Source organism: Caretta caretta, chromosome 11, assembly GCF_965140235.1.
Source record: "Caretta caretta isolate rCarCar2 chromosome 11, rCarCar1.hap1, whole genome shotgun sequence".
In the NCBI taxonomy this organism is placed as follows: Eukaryota; Metazoa; Chordata; order Testudines; family Cheloniidae; genus Caretta; species Caretta caretta.
The window spans coordinates 62,362,739-62,381,470 of record NC_134216.1 but is presented as its reverse complement, the minus strand read 5'-3'; the positions used below and the strand labels follow the sequence as shown (position 1 = coordinate 62,381,470).

General features: G+C 38.3%; 1 protein-coding gene across 3 annotated transcripts in view; it reads right to left on the bottom strand.

Annotated features, from left to right (window-relative positions):
- PARD3B (par-3 family cell polarity regulator beta) overlaps window positions 1–18,732 on the bottom strand; it is a 608,177-nt gene that overhangs the window by 166,147 nt on the left and 423,298 nt on the right. For all 3 annotated transcript variants that reach the window (XM_048869082.2, XM_048869081.2, XM_048869083.2), the window contains 2 exons: window positions 17,690–17,896; window positions 16,393–16,630 (listed from right to left, as the gene is read on the bottom strand). In XM_048869082.2, coding sequence (XP_048725039.1) covers window positions 16,393–16,630; window positions 17,690–17,896 — 445 coding nt within the window. The remainder of the gene's footprint in view (window positions 1–16,392; window positions 16,631–17,689; window positions 17,897–18,732) is intronic.

Sequence of the window (18,732 nt, the reverse complement as noted above, 5' to 3'; positions counted from 1 at the left end):
AAAAAAATTATTGAAATGCCTTGTTTGGACATTTTCAAAACAAAAAGTTTCATTTTCAATTCAAAATGCCTTTTTGTTTTGAAATGTTACTTAACTTACCCTAAAAAAAGGGTAAAAATTTTTTAAAAGGTCAAAATGAAAAAAAAACATTCTGAATTATCAAAAACAAAATATTTAAATTTACCCAATCTGGAACCTTCCCGAGTACTGGTTTGTGAAAATTTTTGAGACTGACTTTTTGTCCCATTTCAAGATGGGAAAATTTTTGAAATCAATCTCAAACTCTTGTGGGGAGTGAAAACTGTTTCTTGCCCAGCTCTACAAAAGAGAAACGTTACCTTCTTACATAACCGACTGCTTCCCCCAAATTCAGTTATATCAGTTTACTTTAGAAATAAAACAAGTTTTTACTACTTTTTATTCGGTTAACCTAGCAGATCCAACACAGCTAAAAGAGGGAGAGCAGGATTTTATTCCCATATGTGAATTATCAACAGAATTGCAAACTCCATTCCAATTAACAGGCTAAATTCTGCTCTGAATTACACCTGTGAAATGCCACTAAAGAAAATGAGATTGCACAGATTTAACAAAGTGAATAACCATCTGGCCTCAAAAACCTTTGTATTTGGGTGATGATGACTGTGCAGGAAGAAATGTCTGGACTTTCACGTCCTAGGGAGAGTTTGCAGGGCTAGCAGTTAAAACTTACTTGTGAACTGAGAAAATCTGATATGGAGTTAATGAGAGAAACACAGAACTTGACTGTGCCACTTTTAGAGTCACTATTCAGGGAAGAAGTGCACGTAGAGAGTCCTCTATCTCAAGCTAAGCTCTTTCTAAGAAGTTTGAGAAAAGTTTCACTCTGAAGTCTTGGTAGAACTCCAAGTAAATTCCACTGTAACCTTGTAACCCAAAAGAAAATGCATTAGTCCTAAACAACAGTTTTATATTGGTTCATTTGAATCACAAAGGCATAACCAATGGCAATGTTGGGGGCCTGATCCAATGCCCACTGAAGTGAACTGAGATACCCATTGACTTCAATGAGCTTTGAACCTGGCCCTTAATGATTTTGACACTATTTAAGGCAATGTCTTCTTGGTTTTATGGTTTCACACCAATACATATTAGCTTGACAAGTTTGCTAATTTCTTCTCTAACAACATCAGGATGCCCTCTGCTAGATTAGGGGTATTATTTAGCATCCAGCTTCCCAATGGCTTCCTTTAGCACCTTTTGCTTCATTCTGACCATTTTTCTCAGCTGCAGTTGACACTGCTGTTTTGGAGTTCTGTAGTCAAGCTGAATATGGGTATTTGTTCAGCTTAGCCCTATTCTTTCTATTTTTTCCCCCGACGCAATTAACTTATTTTATTGTCAGCCCCATCACTGGTGATATTAATTTGTTCCTTGTTTCTGGGATTTTTCCATCAGCATCTAACTGTGTATTGTTAGCCTCGGTTCTAAAGAAATCTAATATAAAACTGAATGTTGTCAGTAATTTTTGCCCAACTTCTTTGTTCTGTATCTCAAAATTGCACAAGTGTATTGACCAGAATCAAATTTTGCTGTTTCTTCAAAAGACCAACATGATTATTTAAAAACTGGATTTTAAGACTGAATAGATACTGAACTGACACTGCCTTATTAAAGGTCTATAATGATCTTACTATTGCTCAGTTATGTGGATTGTCATCTGTGTTGATTCTATGTAACTTGTCTGCACCATTCAATACAATTGATCATAAGAGGTTTATACATTGTCATCTAAATTTGATATCCACTGGTTTTACACTCTTATGGTTTGAGTCCCTCCTCATGTAATGTCTTTTTCTGTGTAGTTTGTGGTAAATTTATTATTTTTCTTATCTTGCAGTTTTAAATTTCCTGTGGATATTCAGTGGGATTCTTTTCTGGGCCCACTGCTTTATTTGTAATAGCAATAGTCACTTGGTGCGGTTAATTAAATCTCATTGCTTCATTTATCTGTATGTAGATGATGTGTCAATTGACATTTCTTTCTAGGTGTTGGGTGTTTGTTTGTTTCATCCTGGGGGTCTTTTTCTGAAGGCTTCTACCGTAGAATGTTTCTCTCTTTGGCTGATCTTTGCAACTGAGTGCATGAGCTTCTTATTTGAGCAAGAATAAGAGGTAACGGAGGCTATACAAGTTTTCCAGTTTTCTACTTTTAGTCTTTTTGTTTTGAGAAAAACACTTCCTTCTGTTTAACTGGTTTGCAGACGGTGACATTTGGGAGTATTTTTTAAACTCTGACTTTTTAAACTCAAATTTCAAATAAATAATTGGAAACTTCAGATTGCATTTGCTAAATATTTCCAAAACTGGAGACTGACTGATAGATTCTGTTACTAAGCTCTTGAGTGTATCTCTGCTTTATCACAAGCATGATCTTCTTGCTAATCTTCACGAACATTCTTCTTTTGGTTTATAAATTGATATAACATTACACAGCCCATTGCATTTTCATTGTTCCCTTTTTCTTTTAAACTACTCATTTCAGGCACTGGTTGCTTCTAGATTTTAAAGATTAAGGTTTAGAATTCTCTCTGATATTTAAGGCACAGATCTCTGCTACACCTTTATATTTGCAAGGCTTGTTTTCTGCCTATATTCTGCCTCCCTACTTCATTAAGTTTAAACCTTTGAACTGTTTAAGTTATTTTCCCATTTAGTTTTACGGAAACTTATGAATGAAACTGATCTCAGCTCAACCAGAGATGATGGAATGTTTGCCCCTTCTAGGCATGGACCCACCTTTATAGAAGTGAGTGATCCAGTCTAAATCTGATCTGCAAAAATAAGACAGAAAACTCCTCACAATGAATTTTTTTGACTGTTTCCAAATGATGAGAGCCCAAATTCACCAAGCTGCCCACCACCTGGAACAGCTGCGCTGTATTTTAATTCCTGTATGCTTGGATACAACTATGGTAAGTGCTCTGCATATGTCAAAAAACCCAAAACACTGCTGCCACAAAGAGCCTCACAGTGAGAGGACCATCATGAGTGATCTAATCTCTTCCTAATAAATTCTGACAGGTCGTGCAGTCACCAAGGTGACTGATGAGATGACAATTTACAATAAATAAATATCTGAGAAGGACAATTAAGAATCACTGTAATAACAGCTACAATATCCCCCAAGGCCACTAATACAAAGATCCGCTAGCCATACAGCGTCTTCCCTTAGAGATGTCTTACAAGATTTGGGTCCATCAATTCCTGTGGGCAGACCAATGAAACACTTCACAATGAGTCTTCTCCACAAGATTATTCTTGGTTTCTTTATTCCTTAATTTTCTCTCTCTGTGATAGGCATTCTTCCCACACCAAAAAAACCCACAAAAAATACTGACATCCCACAACTCAAATGTGCTATACTTGCTAACAAATGCTGATATGAAGGACGGCTGATAGTTAGGGCACTACCTAGGACTTGGGAGATCCTGGTTCAATTCCCTGCTCTTCCAAAGACTTTGTGTGGGATCTTGGGTAAGTCACTTAGCTTCTCTGTGCCTCAGTTACATATCTGTAAAATGGAGATAACATTTCCCTTTCTCACAAGGGTATGGTGAGAATAGACATATGAATGGTTGTTAGGCATTTTGAGATCAATTGATGCAAAGCATTATATAAGAGTTAAGAGACAGAATAATAATACCTAATTTTTCAGAAAAAGATGTGTAGTGTTCTTCTGAAAACTAAATTAATGACATTTCAGGTGACTCATATTGATCCACAAGGTCTCTGTGTGAATATAGCTAGGAATTTAAAACAATGTTATGGACCTTCACTATAAATTATACATTATATACTTACGCACATCTCAGAAGAGGTGGCTAAATGCTCCAATTTTAGCTTTTACTATGTGTGTATGTACAGTGTTTTAATAAAAATCTAGACAAAAAAAGATAATGTATTGATAGTACAGTTGTATTTATTGCATATTCCTTTGCTCAGTGTTGGCCTGAGATATCTGTAAGTTAATAAACTGCAGAGGTAAGTCCTGAACTATTTAACTATCCAAACCTCACCCCACTGAGATTTTATTTTTTACTTTTGGTAGTTTAAAAAAAAAATCTTCCTCCAGTGAAAGATTAACTTGTCTGTGTACCCAACTGAAAATGGAGCAAGTGTGTGGACAGCAGTTTATGGTATGACATAAATTTTCCACAGTAGGCCCTAGTCTGTAGTGATTTTTTCACTATGACAGATCATCCACTTACAATTTTTTTTTAACTCTGCGCTAAACCCAGAGAAGATTAAAACCTATTCCCTCCAGTTTGAGTACTTTCACAAGGTAAGAGGAAGCCAGTATTTCAACTAAAATAAATGTTAAGGATTATACAAACACACACACACACACACACAGATCCATTGGAATATTTTTAGTGTATTTCAGACTGTCTAAATGTTATGCACATCTAGCTGGGATGATAGATCACAAATTACATCATAGCACAGCTTCCTCTCTCTCCCTGCCAAAAATCCAGAAAGGTCCTTCTAGAACACTGAAGTATGGGACTTTAGCAGGGACTAAAGCCAGTTATCCATTCAGAATTAAGAAGCGGCATGCCAAATCAGTTTTCACCAGTCACTGGGTACAACATAGGTCACATGCAAATCAACAAATTAGGCAGTTTCACACAGAACCAGTCTGCAAGCATTACAATATTCGTAATGGGGAGATTTCACAAAACACCACAGGTGTTCATATTAAGGATGCCACAGATACAATTTCATCTATGGTTTGAAGGATTTTAAATGAATTCAGCCAATATTTACTATACAAGATGAAAGTGGTTAACACTAGTGGCTATAAACAGACACAGAGTACCATGCTTGAAAATTTCTCTTGTAACTTTTCAAACCATTTCCGTCCCAACCCTTTCTTAAGAAGCCTCAAGTGTTCCAGGTGAAGGGTGGCTTTATGAAGAGACAAATATCCACTAGGAAGCAGGAAAAGACTAAACAGGTAGACACTCAGAAAAATTGTGTCCAGGGGAGAAAGGCTAGTGAATTAATCTCTTGCTCTTAACTTTTTACGGGAAAGAAATAATTACTAATTTATTTTAGAGTAATTTAGGTCAAGCAGGTTACTTCCCGCCTCAAGGAAATATCACATTTCCTGGTTCTAGTAAAAATGATCTCCTTTTATGGAGCATGAATTATTGCTTTACAGAAATGCAATGGGAAGTACTGTACTGCAAAATCTCCACCTTTTGTCACAAAGCGCTCACATTTGGATGGTTATTTTATAGTGTCATCACATTAAAAAAATGAGTAGTGTTAACATGTATCACTAACAAGACTAAATACATTTTAACACAGTGAACTCTCACAGTCACCTTTTGTTGGTTGTCTGGGAGGCTGAGCGGCACTTTAAGGGACACACCCCTCCACAACAGGAGACTAAAGGAAAGTGGATTTCTTTGAATAGTTTACTTCATCAACCTAGTATTTAATTCAATGCAGAACATTAGTATGTCAGTTATATTAAACAAGTCAAACAGCAAAAGCATCCAGGTTTCGAGACAAGGAAAAACAAAACAAAAAAAACAACAAAACGTGGTTGTGGAGATGAAAGAACACAAAGTACAGCTTGCCTTTTACCTTGTTATTTTCTTACCAGAAAAAATACATCTCTATACAACTCTACCATCCACCTGTCACTGGAAAATAATTTTTACAACTCTATTTTCAATTTATTACCTATAAATCTGGTAATCCGGGGTTAGTGCAAGGCCAGGTGTCCACTACCTTCAAATACAGAACAATAAAGGGCACAAAACTACAGTATATTACTCAAACCTAACACTGAAGTTAAACAGTGAAGAGCTAGAGTACAGCCTCAGAACTTTGTATAGCAGATACTGTAGATAGACAGGCTACTATTCAACTTGTGAGTCAACTTTCAAGACTCAAAACACATTTTTTAAAGTTCCTACACAACTGCCAGTAGGCAGCAATATATATCTCACCACAAATTATACAGCAAACTCATCATTTACCTAGAGTTCCACATAGCGATGGCTGCCAGATGTCTTATGTGACCTCGCCTTAATTTCTCTGTGCCTCAGTTTCCTCATTATAAATGCCTACTTACCTTCCTTACATTATCATGGCTAAATGAACATTTGTAAAGTGCTTTGGAGTGATGAGATTGAATGTGCTACCAAAGTGGAGGGCATTCCTATTACTTGTATGTTGTAGCAGATTAGTAAATGTTTATATTCGGAGAGCGCCCAGTATTGCAATCAATATTGCACTCCCATCGTGGTAGGTGCTCTACAATCATACATAGAGACAATCCCTTCCCAGTTTGCAATCTAAAAAGATACGAAAGAGATGAACAGGAGAGGGTGGGGATATAACAAATGAACACGGTGATGAACTGCACAGCTTTGTTAGTTACATATGCCAATTAAACATGTTGTTATTAATGAGGAGTAGAGACAGGAAGAAGGAATGGGGAAGTTGGGAGTGAAGGAATAACAGCTCGCAATCTGCCTAGCTATGATCAGCAGGCATAAGGGCTTTGGAAGAACAACAGCAGAGGTGAAGCTGAAGAAAAGGTGAGACTGAGGATAAAGGTAATAATGTGGTATCAAGCTGTTTTCCCCATGCATGCTGGGTTAGAAAGTGCAAAGCTGTTTAACAGACAAGACGATTGTTGGGTGGTAAAGACTGGGAATGCTGGTGGAGAAGAAAGTTAGTAGATTAGAATGGTGGGGTAGGGCTAAATGGAGAAGGGCCTTAAAAGGTAAATGCAAGAAACTTGTGTTTGAGGTGGAGGAAATTTATGAGGGGAAAGGGGCAGCAGAGGGATTCTTTGTAGTCAGAATGATGAGCCAAGACAATGATTTTAACAACAGATATTCAAATGGTCTTGAGGGGTGCTAGGCTGCAGAAGTCAAGGCCAGAAAGGAAAAGGTTGCAATAGTCAATATGTGAAATGATAAGATCTTGGACAAGAGTTTTAGCAGTGTGGTCAGAGAGGAAAGGCCAGGTCTTAGAGATGTTGTGTAGGAAGAATTGGCAAGATTTAAGCCACTACCTGAATGTGTCTGTCTATAAGAAGGGCTGAGTCAAAGATGATGCTCAGGTTATGGGCCTGAGTGAGTGAGAGGATGGTGCTGCTGTTCACAATGACAAACAAAGAGAGAGGGAGCTGGGAAGGCTTGTTGTTGGGGCAGATGAACAGCTAAATTTTGGCCATGTTGAGTTCTAGATGACAATTGAATGTCCATGAAAAGAAGTCAGAAAGCCAGGCTGCAATGTTGGATTGGTATAGAGGGAGCACTCATCAGCAGAGAGAGAGACTTGTGGGTACCACTGGCATAACAGTAATCAAATACATGCTTTTGCAGATCAGAGCATGTACAGATAGGGTGTAGAGGGAGAGGAAGGGACCACAAATGGAGCCTTGCTAGATACCCAGAGAAAGGGGAAAAAGTGAAGAGGACAATTAAGAAACAAGACTCTGCTGGAGCAATCAGAGCAATAGGAAAACCTGAGGGAAGAGAGAGTAGAAGCTAATGAAGGACAGAACTTAACAGTGCCAAAAGCTTCTGTCATGTCAAGGAGGATAAAAGAACACAGGCCCAGAGACTGGCTAAGAAGAAGTCATTAGAGACTCTGGCAAGAACATTTTCAGTGGACCGTAGAGGGTTGAAGCCAGATTAGGTAGGGTCAAGAAACTGCAAGAAAGAAGATTCAGACGATGGTTGTAGACAGTATGTTCAAGGAGGTGGAGACAAAGAGGAGGAGAAAGATAGGGTAATGGCTTGAGGGTGGGTCATTTTTTAAAATAGGGGAGTTGAAAGCATGCTAATACCTGGAGAGAAAAGAACCTACTGAGAATGAGAAGTTGAGGAGAGAATTGAGAGGGGAGGTGAGAGTAGAGACGATGGAGGTAAAGAGATGAAAGTCTGGAAGAAAGCAGGCAGAAAGTCTCAGTGACAGGAAAAGAGGAGGAGAGTATACTAGGGAGCTAAAGGAAAAAGGGCTGGGAGCAGTCATGCCAGATCATTTTATATTTTTAAGAAAGAAAACGATCTTAAGTACTTATATGACTTAAAGTTCCTACACAACTGCATATATCTGAGCACCTCACAATCTTTAATGTATTTATCCTCACAGCTATCTTGTGAGGTAGGGAAGTGATATTATCCCCACTGTACAAGTGGAGAACTGAGGCATCAAAATCAATGGAAGTTAGGTGTCTAAATACCTTTAAAAAACTGGTCCTACGTGACTTTCCCAAGGTGCCACAGATAGTCAGGGAACTGAATCTAGGGTTCTCAAGTCCCATGCTAATATTGTATCCACTGGATTATTCTTCCTCTCTGGACTATCCTGTTCTAAAATCCTGCACTGAGAAAAAGGAGCAGGAGTGTGGGGAAGAGTGGCTCAAAGTGGTCTGGTATTCTTAAGCCACTGTAACTCCACATGCTCTAAAATTATGATTACCCAAAAGTCAGCTTTGCTCCCTTTTACATGTCAGCAAAACATAAGGTCAGCCTACTAAAATACTGGCAAGGCCTGACTTTCTTCTATTAACAGTGAGACATATCTTTTAAAGCAATAGTTAAATAAATGGCTGCATGTCTGTAATCATTGCGACTTAAAATGTCAATTGAATTTGAGATGCCATGTGCATTTAATCAAGGTCTCTGTATTATAAAATAAATATTAATTTAGTTTGACTGCTTTGTCTGGCATAAATCATAATTCCATGAGATAAGTACATTTCACTTTCTGTACAGATGGCTGTTAATGGCAATACCTGTTAAACTGGCACCTGCCAGAACTTTGTATTTAAGGAGTCTCATAGCATTCTCATTATATGTCCTTATTTCTATAAATTTGCTGTTAAGCATTTTTTCTTTATTTATGTAGCAAGAATGATTGAAGTACATGAGCCAAAGAAAAAATACTTGAATTTGTTCTTTAAAAGTAGAATTAATGTCTGGTACTTGTACCGTATTTATTTCTTGTTGATAAAGGTTGTTAAAATGAGTAATGGAAAAGTATATTGAATGAAGAATAAATACAACACTAAAGTGTACCCAATGAGGAAACACTTTCAAGGACTCATCTTGCAGTTTGTATTAGGCCACTTCCGCAGAGGAGTACTCTGGGAAACAAAGAGATTGGAACCTGAGGTCTGGTCTATATGGTGGGTTTATACGCTTCAAACCAGGGTGTAATGTGCAGCATACTAGCCTGCCATGCATTAACACAGTGGTCCCCAAACTGTAGGGCATGCCCAACAAGGGAAGCGTGGAGGATGGGGGGGAATGTGGTGGCACCTGGCCTAGCCCCCACGGGGAGTGGGGAGGGAGTGCCACCCAGCCCGGCTCTGTCCTCAGCCGCAACTCCACTACGCACCCTGCTCCACCACCCGTCCAGCTCCAGCCCTAGCCCCAGCTCCACTCTGCCCCCTGCTCCGCCCCCAGCCTAGCTCTGCCCTCATTCCCTCTTCACCCACAGGCCAGCTCCGTCTCTAGCCTCAGCTCCTCCCATCACCAGTTCAGCCCAAGCTTCTCTGCTGAGCCAACTGTGCAGTAATGGAGGGGGAACGCAGACAGATGCATTACTGTGAAGGGGATGGGCTTGACAGGAAGGTTTGGGCACCACTGCATTAACACATTGTGTGGACCTTGCTACTGCACACTCGTTCCATAACGAATGCAGCAGCAGGAGCAACACGGCGAGTTAGTGCACAGCAAGCTAGTGCCCTGTAGACTCAGTCATGCACTAACTCGAACATACAAGCCCAGAGAAGCCTGTGAGAAGCTTATCATCCCCAGGAAAGTCTTGCTTGTTAAATTAGAGCACATATTTTAAGCAGCACTGGTGTTTCCATTTGTTTTAACAAACACTACATACACAGACATGAAAATTAAGCGTGTGTGTGTGTATATTTAAGTAGATATCTCATGGAAATGAGCATGCAAATTGACCTTTAAAGATACAGCTCTCAATTGTATTCATTTAATTACAGCTTACATAATGGTATTTTAACTTGAAGTAGAGATGCAGCTATTATATAGAAGTATACTTTGCTTCTCAAAATATAAGTTTATGATTTCTAGTCTTTAAAAGTAATCAAGCCGGACTTTGTGCTCTGATCTGTTAAGCAAATATCTCATTATCCAAGTGAAGTAATGAGAATAAGGGGTCTATTCTTCTTCAGTGCACTTGTATAAGTCTCATTAACATTAATGAGATTTATGCATGCATATTAAGAGGAGAACAGACCCCTAATTAAACAAATAAGTCTTTAGTAGGCAGTCTGCATGATCATTTTTAGTACAGAAAAATCCACTTGTCTCTGCTTTGGACAAACTATAAACATAACTAAGTAGTCATCAATAATATGGAGGAGGAGGAAGTACATGTCATACATCATTCAAGTTTTTTTTAAAAAATGATTTGACAAACCACAAATACATTTTTAAATTCATTAGCTATAGCCACCCCCTCCTCCTTCTATACACACTAAAACAAACAGTTTTATTTTACTGACATATTTGTACAGTAGATGTGCTTAACAGACGAAAGGAAATTAAGGTCTCAGAATAGCTTAACAGCTTCCCAGAACACTGGCCACCTCAGCTGGTCCTCTCCACCTAATGCAAAAGGACACAATCTGTCTCCGATTTCTCTGTTAGTTGAGATACAAATGACTCTAAAATCACCTTAAATTAATCTGATTGTAATTTAATCTAGTTGTCTCTTTTTTGTTTACCCATGTCTACTTATTTATTTCCATCACTGTCTCCATACATATTAAATCTCTCTCTATGCAGCATATAGCTATTATTTGCCCTATCTGTCTACATTATATTGCTAACTTTTCTCACAAATGCTTAACTTTGCAGAGCAACACAGGCTAGAAAAAAATTATAATATAAGATATCACACCACTACACTTAATGAAAGTCCATATCTGAATATTATGTTATCTACTCTGCAATACCATTACAGGATCAACACCACTGGTCATAAAAAGTATCATTCTGAGCACAAGGCCTTTTAATGGTAATAACGGGGGGAGGGAATAGAGGGAAGGAGGGTCATTTCTCTCTTCCAACTAAAATGAAAATTTAAAATCACCAGGGCACTTAGCTCAAAGGAAAACTGGCAAATTAAGAGTACAAAAAATAAAATATTCATGGCTCATATTGTGAAAAGGAAAGTAAATAATTTAAGATGAATTGTTGTGTGAGGAAAAGTAGCATTTCCAAAGAGGAAAAAAGTGACTGTAACTAATATTCTCTTTTCTATTTCTTGTTCTCAGCACTCAGAGATGGGCATGCACACAGAACCACTTATGTGAACGGCAGTGGCCGCTGACATGCAAATCTAGTGTTTTTTACTGATACCAATCCAGTAAAGCTAATCGTACAAATGGAGCTATGTTACATTAAGACAAGAGTTCTTCTTTTCAGTGGGCTTCTGAACCCAGACTGAAAAGAGAATGAGAAGCTTCTTCCCCGTGCGTGCCAGTTTGGCTGTCTTTTTGCTTCTGAATCATCAACAAGTACATAGTTGGTCTGGTACTACAGCAAAACATCATGACTGCAGCCTGTTGGCCTCTGCCTATAAGGCACTAGCTATTAAAATTTCACTGGCACGGCTGCAGTCCATTAGCTAACTTACCTTCTTACACATAAAGCTGAATGGCTACCCAGAAATTTTACAACCACTATGTGGAAAAGGTAATAACAGGGCCATAGACATGTTACATTTATTATATACTAGGCCCGTAGCAGCTGAGGTGGGATCAGGTCAGAGTAGGACAGATGTCACATTCTCTTGGTGATTTAAAGGTTCAGTCTTTAACTTAATTTAAAAAATGAGTTAAAGCCCAGCTTTGTGGGGAAAGTATATAATGACAGGCAGGACAATTAAATAACTATAGACCAAAAACTAAGAATCTAGAGTCCATCACCTAGCAAACTCTGGAAAAAGATATTTTCCTCAGATTAACTTCTCGGTTAGATCTGTCCAGAGCTCCCAATGCTAAGTGTTAATGCATTTTACATTAATGTTCAACATCAGGAAATTCCAATGCCCTGCACCAAGGGGTTAATTAACCCTTCAAAATAGCCAAAAGAGTAATTTAGAAAGGGCTCGGATGCAATTCTGAAACAATGAATGACACAATGGCCTTATTTAAAGCATAAAGTATGTCATTACAGCACACAGTTTCTCATGCAAATGAAGAATCCTTCAAGATGAAGAGAGTTGACTTGAGGAAGAGCACGCCTCCCAAACCTTGCCTTGGCCTGAAACAATGATTAGTGCAGGAAGAAAGGGCTGAACTGAGCACTTAATGGGATACTGTCTAGTCTCGCTGCTGTTACGGGTCTCTATGGAATATATAAAAGTTTAGAGTGTAACCGAACGAGAATATTTTGGTATAGTCAAAAAGAGTAACTGCTTAGTGCTAGACATTGGCTTTTCCTGATGTTATGGCATAAATTCAATCACAGCTCCATTAATGACAATATTTAATATACAGTAATTATTACCTGATATATAACATCGAATGACTTTCATTACGTTGTCCTATGTTGGGTTACTTTATAAGTCATTATGAGGCAATGTAACAGAGTATGGTAAAATACAAAATGATGCTATGTGAGCTAATGCTAAATGCAAACATTGTACTCAAATAGATTTCTGTTGTTCTTTGGATAGTGCATATATGGGCTAATACCGAGGGAGGTCATAAATACATCACTACCCACAATACCTAGCCCTTACTACCAAGAGGTAGAACACCAAACATCGTACAATAAAGTGTCCTGCAACTAAACACTGTCAAACGCTATTACGGATTTTAAAAAACAGATAAACTGACAACCCGCTTCACCTATGTTTAAAAATCTCACACCTGGCCAAAAGGGGTAATCACAGAAAACGTGGAAGCTGACAATTCTTGTTTAACTGTGTAAAACAACACTGAATTTTTAAACAGTGATTAGAACAATAAAAACATGCTTGCTTGATGGTCTCCCTGAATCATATCCACCTAAATAAAACTTCAATCCATGAGAAATTTAACAGGAAAGCAATTTTTTTTTAATTAAAAAAAACTCTCACAATCCACAAGTAAATAGCAGCTGAGCAACAGATGAGGAACCAAATTAAATCTGTTAGCAACTGGTAACAGCTTTGATATTTTCTGTTGTTAAAGGGGGGGGGGAGGGAGTGTTCAGCAGCGATTTCAGTATGTTCAGAAATCTCAGCTGAGAAAGGCTATAGCAGCAGTTACTTTTTTCGTACTAAAGACAAAGGTTAGGGGTGGTTTTAATACATTAAACTGCATTGCTGGTGACAAGAGAAACAAGCAAGCTCACATGGACAAATTACAGATATGAAAAATATGCAATCGCTATATACAGCATAGTAAGTATACCTGTAGTGCATACAAATATCCTCCACAGTCTAGTGTAACTTTCCTAGTAGGTAGTGGATTAATTTGCGCTTTGAACAACTCTTCATTAACTCTCTCTTTACAGTCTAGCTTCCTCCCATTCCACTGAAACTACCTGTGTTGTGGTTAACAATGATCTCTTCCTGACCAAATCTCAAGGCTGCTTCTCCATTGTTATTTTCCTAGATCTGGGACCTTCAATATGGCAGAACCTTCCTTCTTAAAGCCTATTCCTTCCTTGGTTTCAACAACTCTGCTTTGCCAGTTCTCTTATTACCTCTTCCAGTTGCTCCTTCAGTGTCTCCTCTGTTGGCGCTTCCTCCCTTCCTCTGTCAGTCTACCACAGGGTTATGTCCTTTGCCCTCACCCTCCTCTCACTCTACATTTTTTCTGGGCAACCTTGTAACTAGAACTAGAACAGATTCTCAGGTTTCCTTCTCCATCCAAACTTTCTCTCTTTCTTGTTTGCATTCATATTTCCGATAGCTCCTATGACATGTCCTGCTGCCAGCTGGAATTCAACATGTCAAAAACTGACTTCAACTTTCTTTATAAAAAACAAACAAACTTCCCACCACTTCTTTCGCTATAAATATTAACTATTATTAGCCATCCTCCATGTAGCAGAGACTCACAACCTTTGTGTCATCTTCAGCTTCTCTCTCTCCCCCACAATATTTTACCACTAAATCATGCCAGTTTCACCTCTGTAACGTCTTAAAAATCTGCCTCTTTCTTTACACTCCTGCTGCTAAAATCCTTGATCTTGTACCTTTATTACTTCAATCCCCTTCTTCTGACCCTCCTGATACTCTCCTCACTCTAATCAATCCAAAACTTTGCTGTGAATATCACCTCTGATACCTAATGCGATCACAATACTCAATCTCTTTCTAAAATTCCTTCACTTGTGCCGCAAAGCTCCTTGTTCATGCTTCTAAGGCCATCCAAATTGGCTACCGTCCCCCCCGATACTAGTCTGCATTTGGCCTCCCCCATTTAGGTTTGATTTGAGAGTCAGTAAGACGTGTTCTGAGTCACTTAGGTTCTTTGCTAAGTCCTACTCTTATTTCCTCAAATGCCCTCTTTGCTCAGTCCAAATTGTTCATCTCCATTCCTTGTTTCATGCTCCCCTCTATGGCTGGGACGCCCTTTCTGACCCCACCCATCATGCATCTACCTGCTCCTCCTCCAATTACCTTCTCAAAATCCGCTCTTCAAGAAAGCTTTAAGTGATAGTCCCCTAACATTAAAACAGATATAAATTATAATCATGTTTTAAAAAACACAAAACAAAAGAAAAACAAAAAGAAAACCCTTAGTTACTCTTTAGAAGCATCTACAAACTTCCCAAGTGAGTACACAATTATACTGTCCTTGCCTGCAAACTTCCCTTCTTTTCCACCTAATCTTGTCTCCTCCATTTTCCATGTGTCTTAATTTAGACTGTAAACAATTTGGGGCAGGAATTCCATCTTTGTCCTGTCCTTTTGTGGTGCTTGATGGATAAATAATAATAACAGTAATAATGAAAAATATCAGTAAATAAGACTCCCTATCAAAATTCAATCTAACTGTGGGAAAAGTTCAGATGAATAATATATGCATGTAGTCAAAATATGAAACATGCAGATTTCATGTTGTTTTCTCTCTCTAGAAAAACAGTATTTCTTTTGCTTGAAGTGAAGTTATACTCTAAAAAGTGAATCAGTAGTACTAGAGTCCTGTGGTTCCACGTTTCTTGTTAATCAATAACACTGCCAACTGAACAAACTCGATCTTGGATCTGAAATCAAGCATACATCTTCACCAGTAATAAAGATTTGGAATGTAGATCTTAGTCAATAGATCTGTTGGTGATGCACGAGTCAGAATAATTACAGTTTTGCCAAATTAGCGTGCAATCCAATTTCCATTCTTACAGCTTTATTAGCTCTACAGGGTTAACAAAAGCAGATATGAGACTAAAGATACACAAAGAGAAGAGCTATTGAAGAACTCACCATTCTAATTAATTTTAAAAATAATGACAGCTTCATTATTTTAAGCCAGGTTTCTTTAAACTCGATGAACACAAATGTGTGTGCAAATTGCACACTTAGCATGTATAATTATACAAATAGTATGTATATCTGTGCATTTATGGACAGCTATCTTGTTCTCATTAACCATTGTGGTAATTGTATGTGCAAATTAAGCATACACTTGTGCACGTATAATTTGGACAATCATGCCCTGGCAGTCCGTAAACACCTGGAAAATGTCTAAATGGTGTGCACAGATTTAGTAGGTTTGTATTGACATTATGGGGAAGAAAAAGAGCTAAGTCCTTGCACATAACACTTCAGAAACAAACTCCTTATGCAGTGTGTCTAGGACATCAAGAGGAAACAAAAGCTCTAGTTTGAATGTCCAAATCTCTATATTTTGAAAAGCATGATCTGTAGGGCATTTTTGTAGTAGAATTTCTGAGGCTACAGCAAAACACTTCTTCCATTTAAACTCTGCACCAAGGTTTTCTTCCATACTAGGTTGGCCTACAGGCCAGAATATACCAGTAGCCTCCAAAAGTTTAATGTAATACCTGGAAATAGCAAACATTGCCCCCAAATGCATTTTCCCTTGCATTTTCTTTATCCTCAAACCTCATACAGTTTTCCTGCCAAATGCACATGAATTTCAGGGGCACAAATTTTTTTGCCTGCTAAAGTTCTTTTGCCTTAGCTAATGGTTTGGCATAAAAATAGATCGTGCTTTCTTTTTAACTGAAAAACATTTTTGGCTGACAAACATTTTTGGCTGCTTCATGAGATCATCAGTGATTTCACAGAATATTTTCATGAGCTTCTTCAGGAAAATCTGTGTGTGTGTCTGTATGCGCGTATGCGCATATGTTTTAAGCACAAGAACCATACCTCAACATGGCACCAAAACCCTTCTTCTTAGTTTTCTTCTCTGGATCTTCATTTTCTTCCTTCCTCTTCTTCTCTTTGACTTTAGCTTTGCTCTTTCCTTTTTTCTTCTCCTTCTCTTTATTTTTTTTGTCTTTCTTTGCCTTGGTTTCTACATCTTCTAGTTCAGGATTCCCTTGGGGGACTAATTCAAAGTTCTGAGTTTCTTGAGCAGAGAGAGAGCTCTTATCAGACAGACCATCTGCAGAGACAGAAAGAGAATCAGTAAAAAGAGATAGGGGCCATTTATGATCAGGAAAATGCAAACGTGCAATATGGAATCAATGTAGAATAAAGTGCTGCAATAGTTCACAATGCACGTTCATTTAATCATATCATTTAAAAAGCAGACTAAACATATCTAGTTAATTCAAGCAGGGCTCTATTGTAAATTAAGCACAGAATTATTATCGCTACTTATTTTCTAGTTATTATTTCTGGAATGAAAATCTTGACATGTAGTAAAACATTCTTCTTTTTGAAGTCTGGCTTGTTAACCTCCATTAAGTCAAGAAAGCCCACAAGCTGGGACACAAACAGCGAGAGCTTATTTCAACAAGAGGTTCTAAGAACCTGCATATCCTAACTACTATACAAAACTAATGCAGTCACTCCTTGCTCTCAGGCTATTTCTGGTGTCTCTAAAAGGAACAGCAAGACAATTACTCTGACTGCTTAGGGGAGAGCGAGTGCAGTTTCACTTTAGGAACTCAAGAACTGAACGTAAAGATGCAGTTCATGTTGTAAAGCAGGGGGCTCTCTGTCTGGGAATTGTGACCCCCATAGGTGTCATGAACAAGCGGGGTCAAGGCGTTGTGGCCACTCTGTCCTTCCTGTATTGCTAAACAGGGCTCCTGCTAGATGGAAGGGGGTTCCGATGTGGTCTCAGTATGGAAAAGGGAGCTGCAAAGGAAAAAGATGAGACTCACTGCCATAAACCAAACAAAACAGCAGCAGAAGTTATTAAGTCCGATGCTACTTAAAACAAACTGAAAACAAAATAGTTCCACAAAACTTTGTGGATTCAAGGCGTGATCCACCCCACCACTGAAGTCAATCCAAGACTTCAGTGGAAGTTGGCTCAGGCCCTAGGACAGCATACAGAGTAATTTGGCCCTAATTCAGCAGAACATTTATGAACATGCTTAAATTCTAATGCCTTCAACTGGATTTCAGCACCTCCTTTAATGTTTTGCTTAATGGAGCCTTAGTCTGTACTAAGAGGTGGAAGTTTCACAAATAAGTACATGAAACAGCATACCCTGTTCTGCATCTTCAGGTCCATCATAAGATTTGTCAATGGCAGCTCTGAAGCTCTCGTTACAGCCCCGACCACGGACCATGTGAGGCCTGGGTCTGTGGAAAGGAAGCTCATTCTTCCTGACTTCAGCCACAGCCGTCTGTAAGCTCTCCAGGGAGCTGGACTTTTTTAAGCCTAGAGTGGGACCAAAATCTTTGCCAGGAGATTCTGGGGAAGGAAAAGTTAATGTTTACATTTAAAGTACATAGAGATAAAAATAATACAATTAGGGCTGTAAAGTTTTACACTGTTCTGCTTTTGAGTGCAGGTATGTAACAGAAAAAAATCTACATTTGTAAGTTACACTTTCATTATAAAGAGATTGCACTACGGTATTTGTATGAGATGAATTGAAAAATACTATTTCTTTTGTCTATCATTTTTACAGTGCAAATATTTGTAATAAAAATAATAATATAAAGTGAGCACTGAACACTTTGTATTCTGTGCTGTAATTGAAGTCCATATATTTGAAAATGTAGAAAAACATCCAAAATATTTAATAAATTTCAATTGGGATTCTATTGTCTAATAGTGTGATTAAAACTACGATTAATCGTGATTAATTTTTTTGAGTGAATCACGTGAGTTAACTGCAATTAATCGACAGCCCTAACAATGATATATGTTTAACTGTACATATCCATTACACTCAGTGGCTTTAAAATACAATGTAACCAATGTAATTAATTTTAACAACATCAAGAGAAACAAAAACAGAGGGAGTACTTGTGGCACCTTAGATACTAACAAATTTATTTGAGCATACGCTTTCGTGAGCTACAGCTCACTTCATCAGATGCATTCAGTGGAAAATACAGTGGGGAGATTTATATACATAGAGAACATGAAACAATGGGTGTTACCATACACACTGTAACCAGAGTGATCACTTAAGGTGAGATATTACCAGCAGGAGAGCGGGGGGGGGGGGGGGGGGGAAGGGAACCTTTTGTAGTGATAATCTAAGTGGGCCATTTCCAGCAGTTGACAAGAACGTCTGA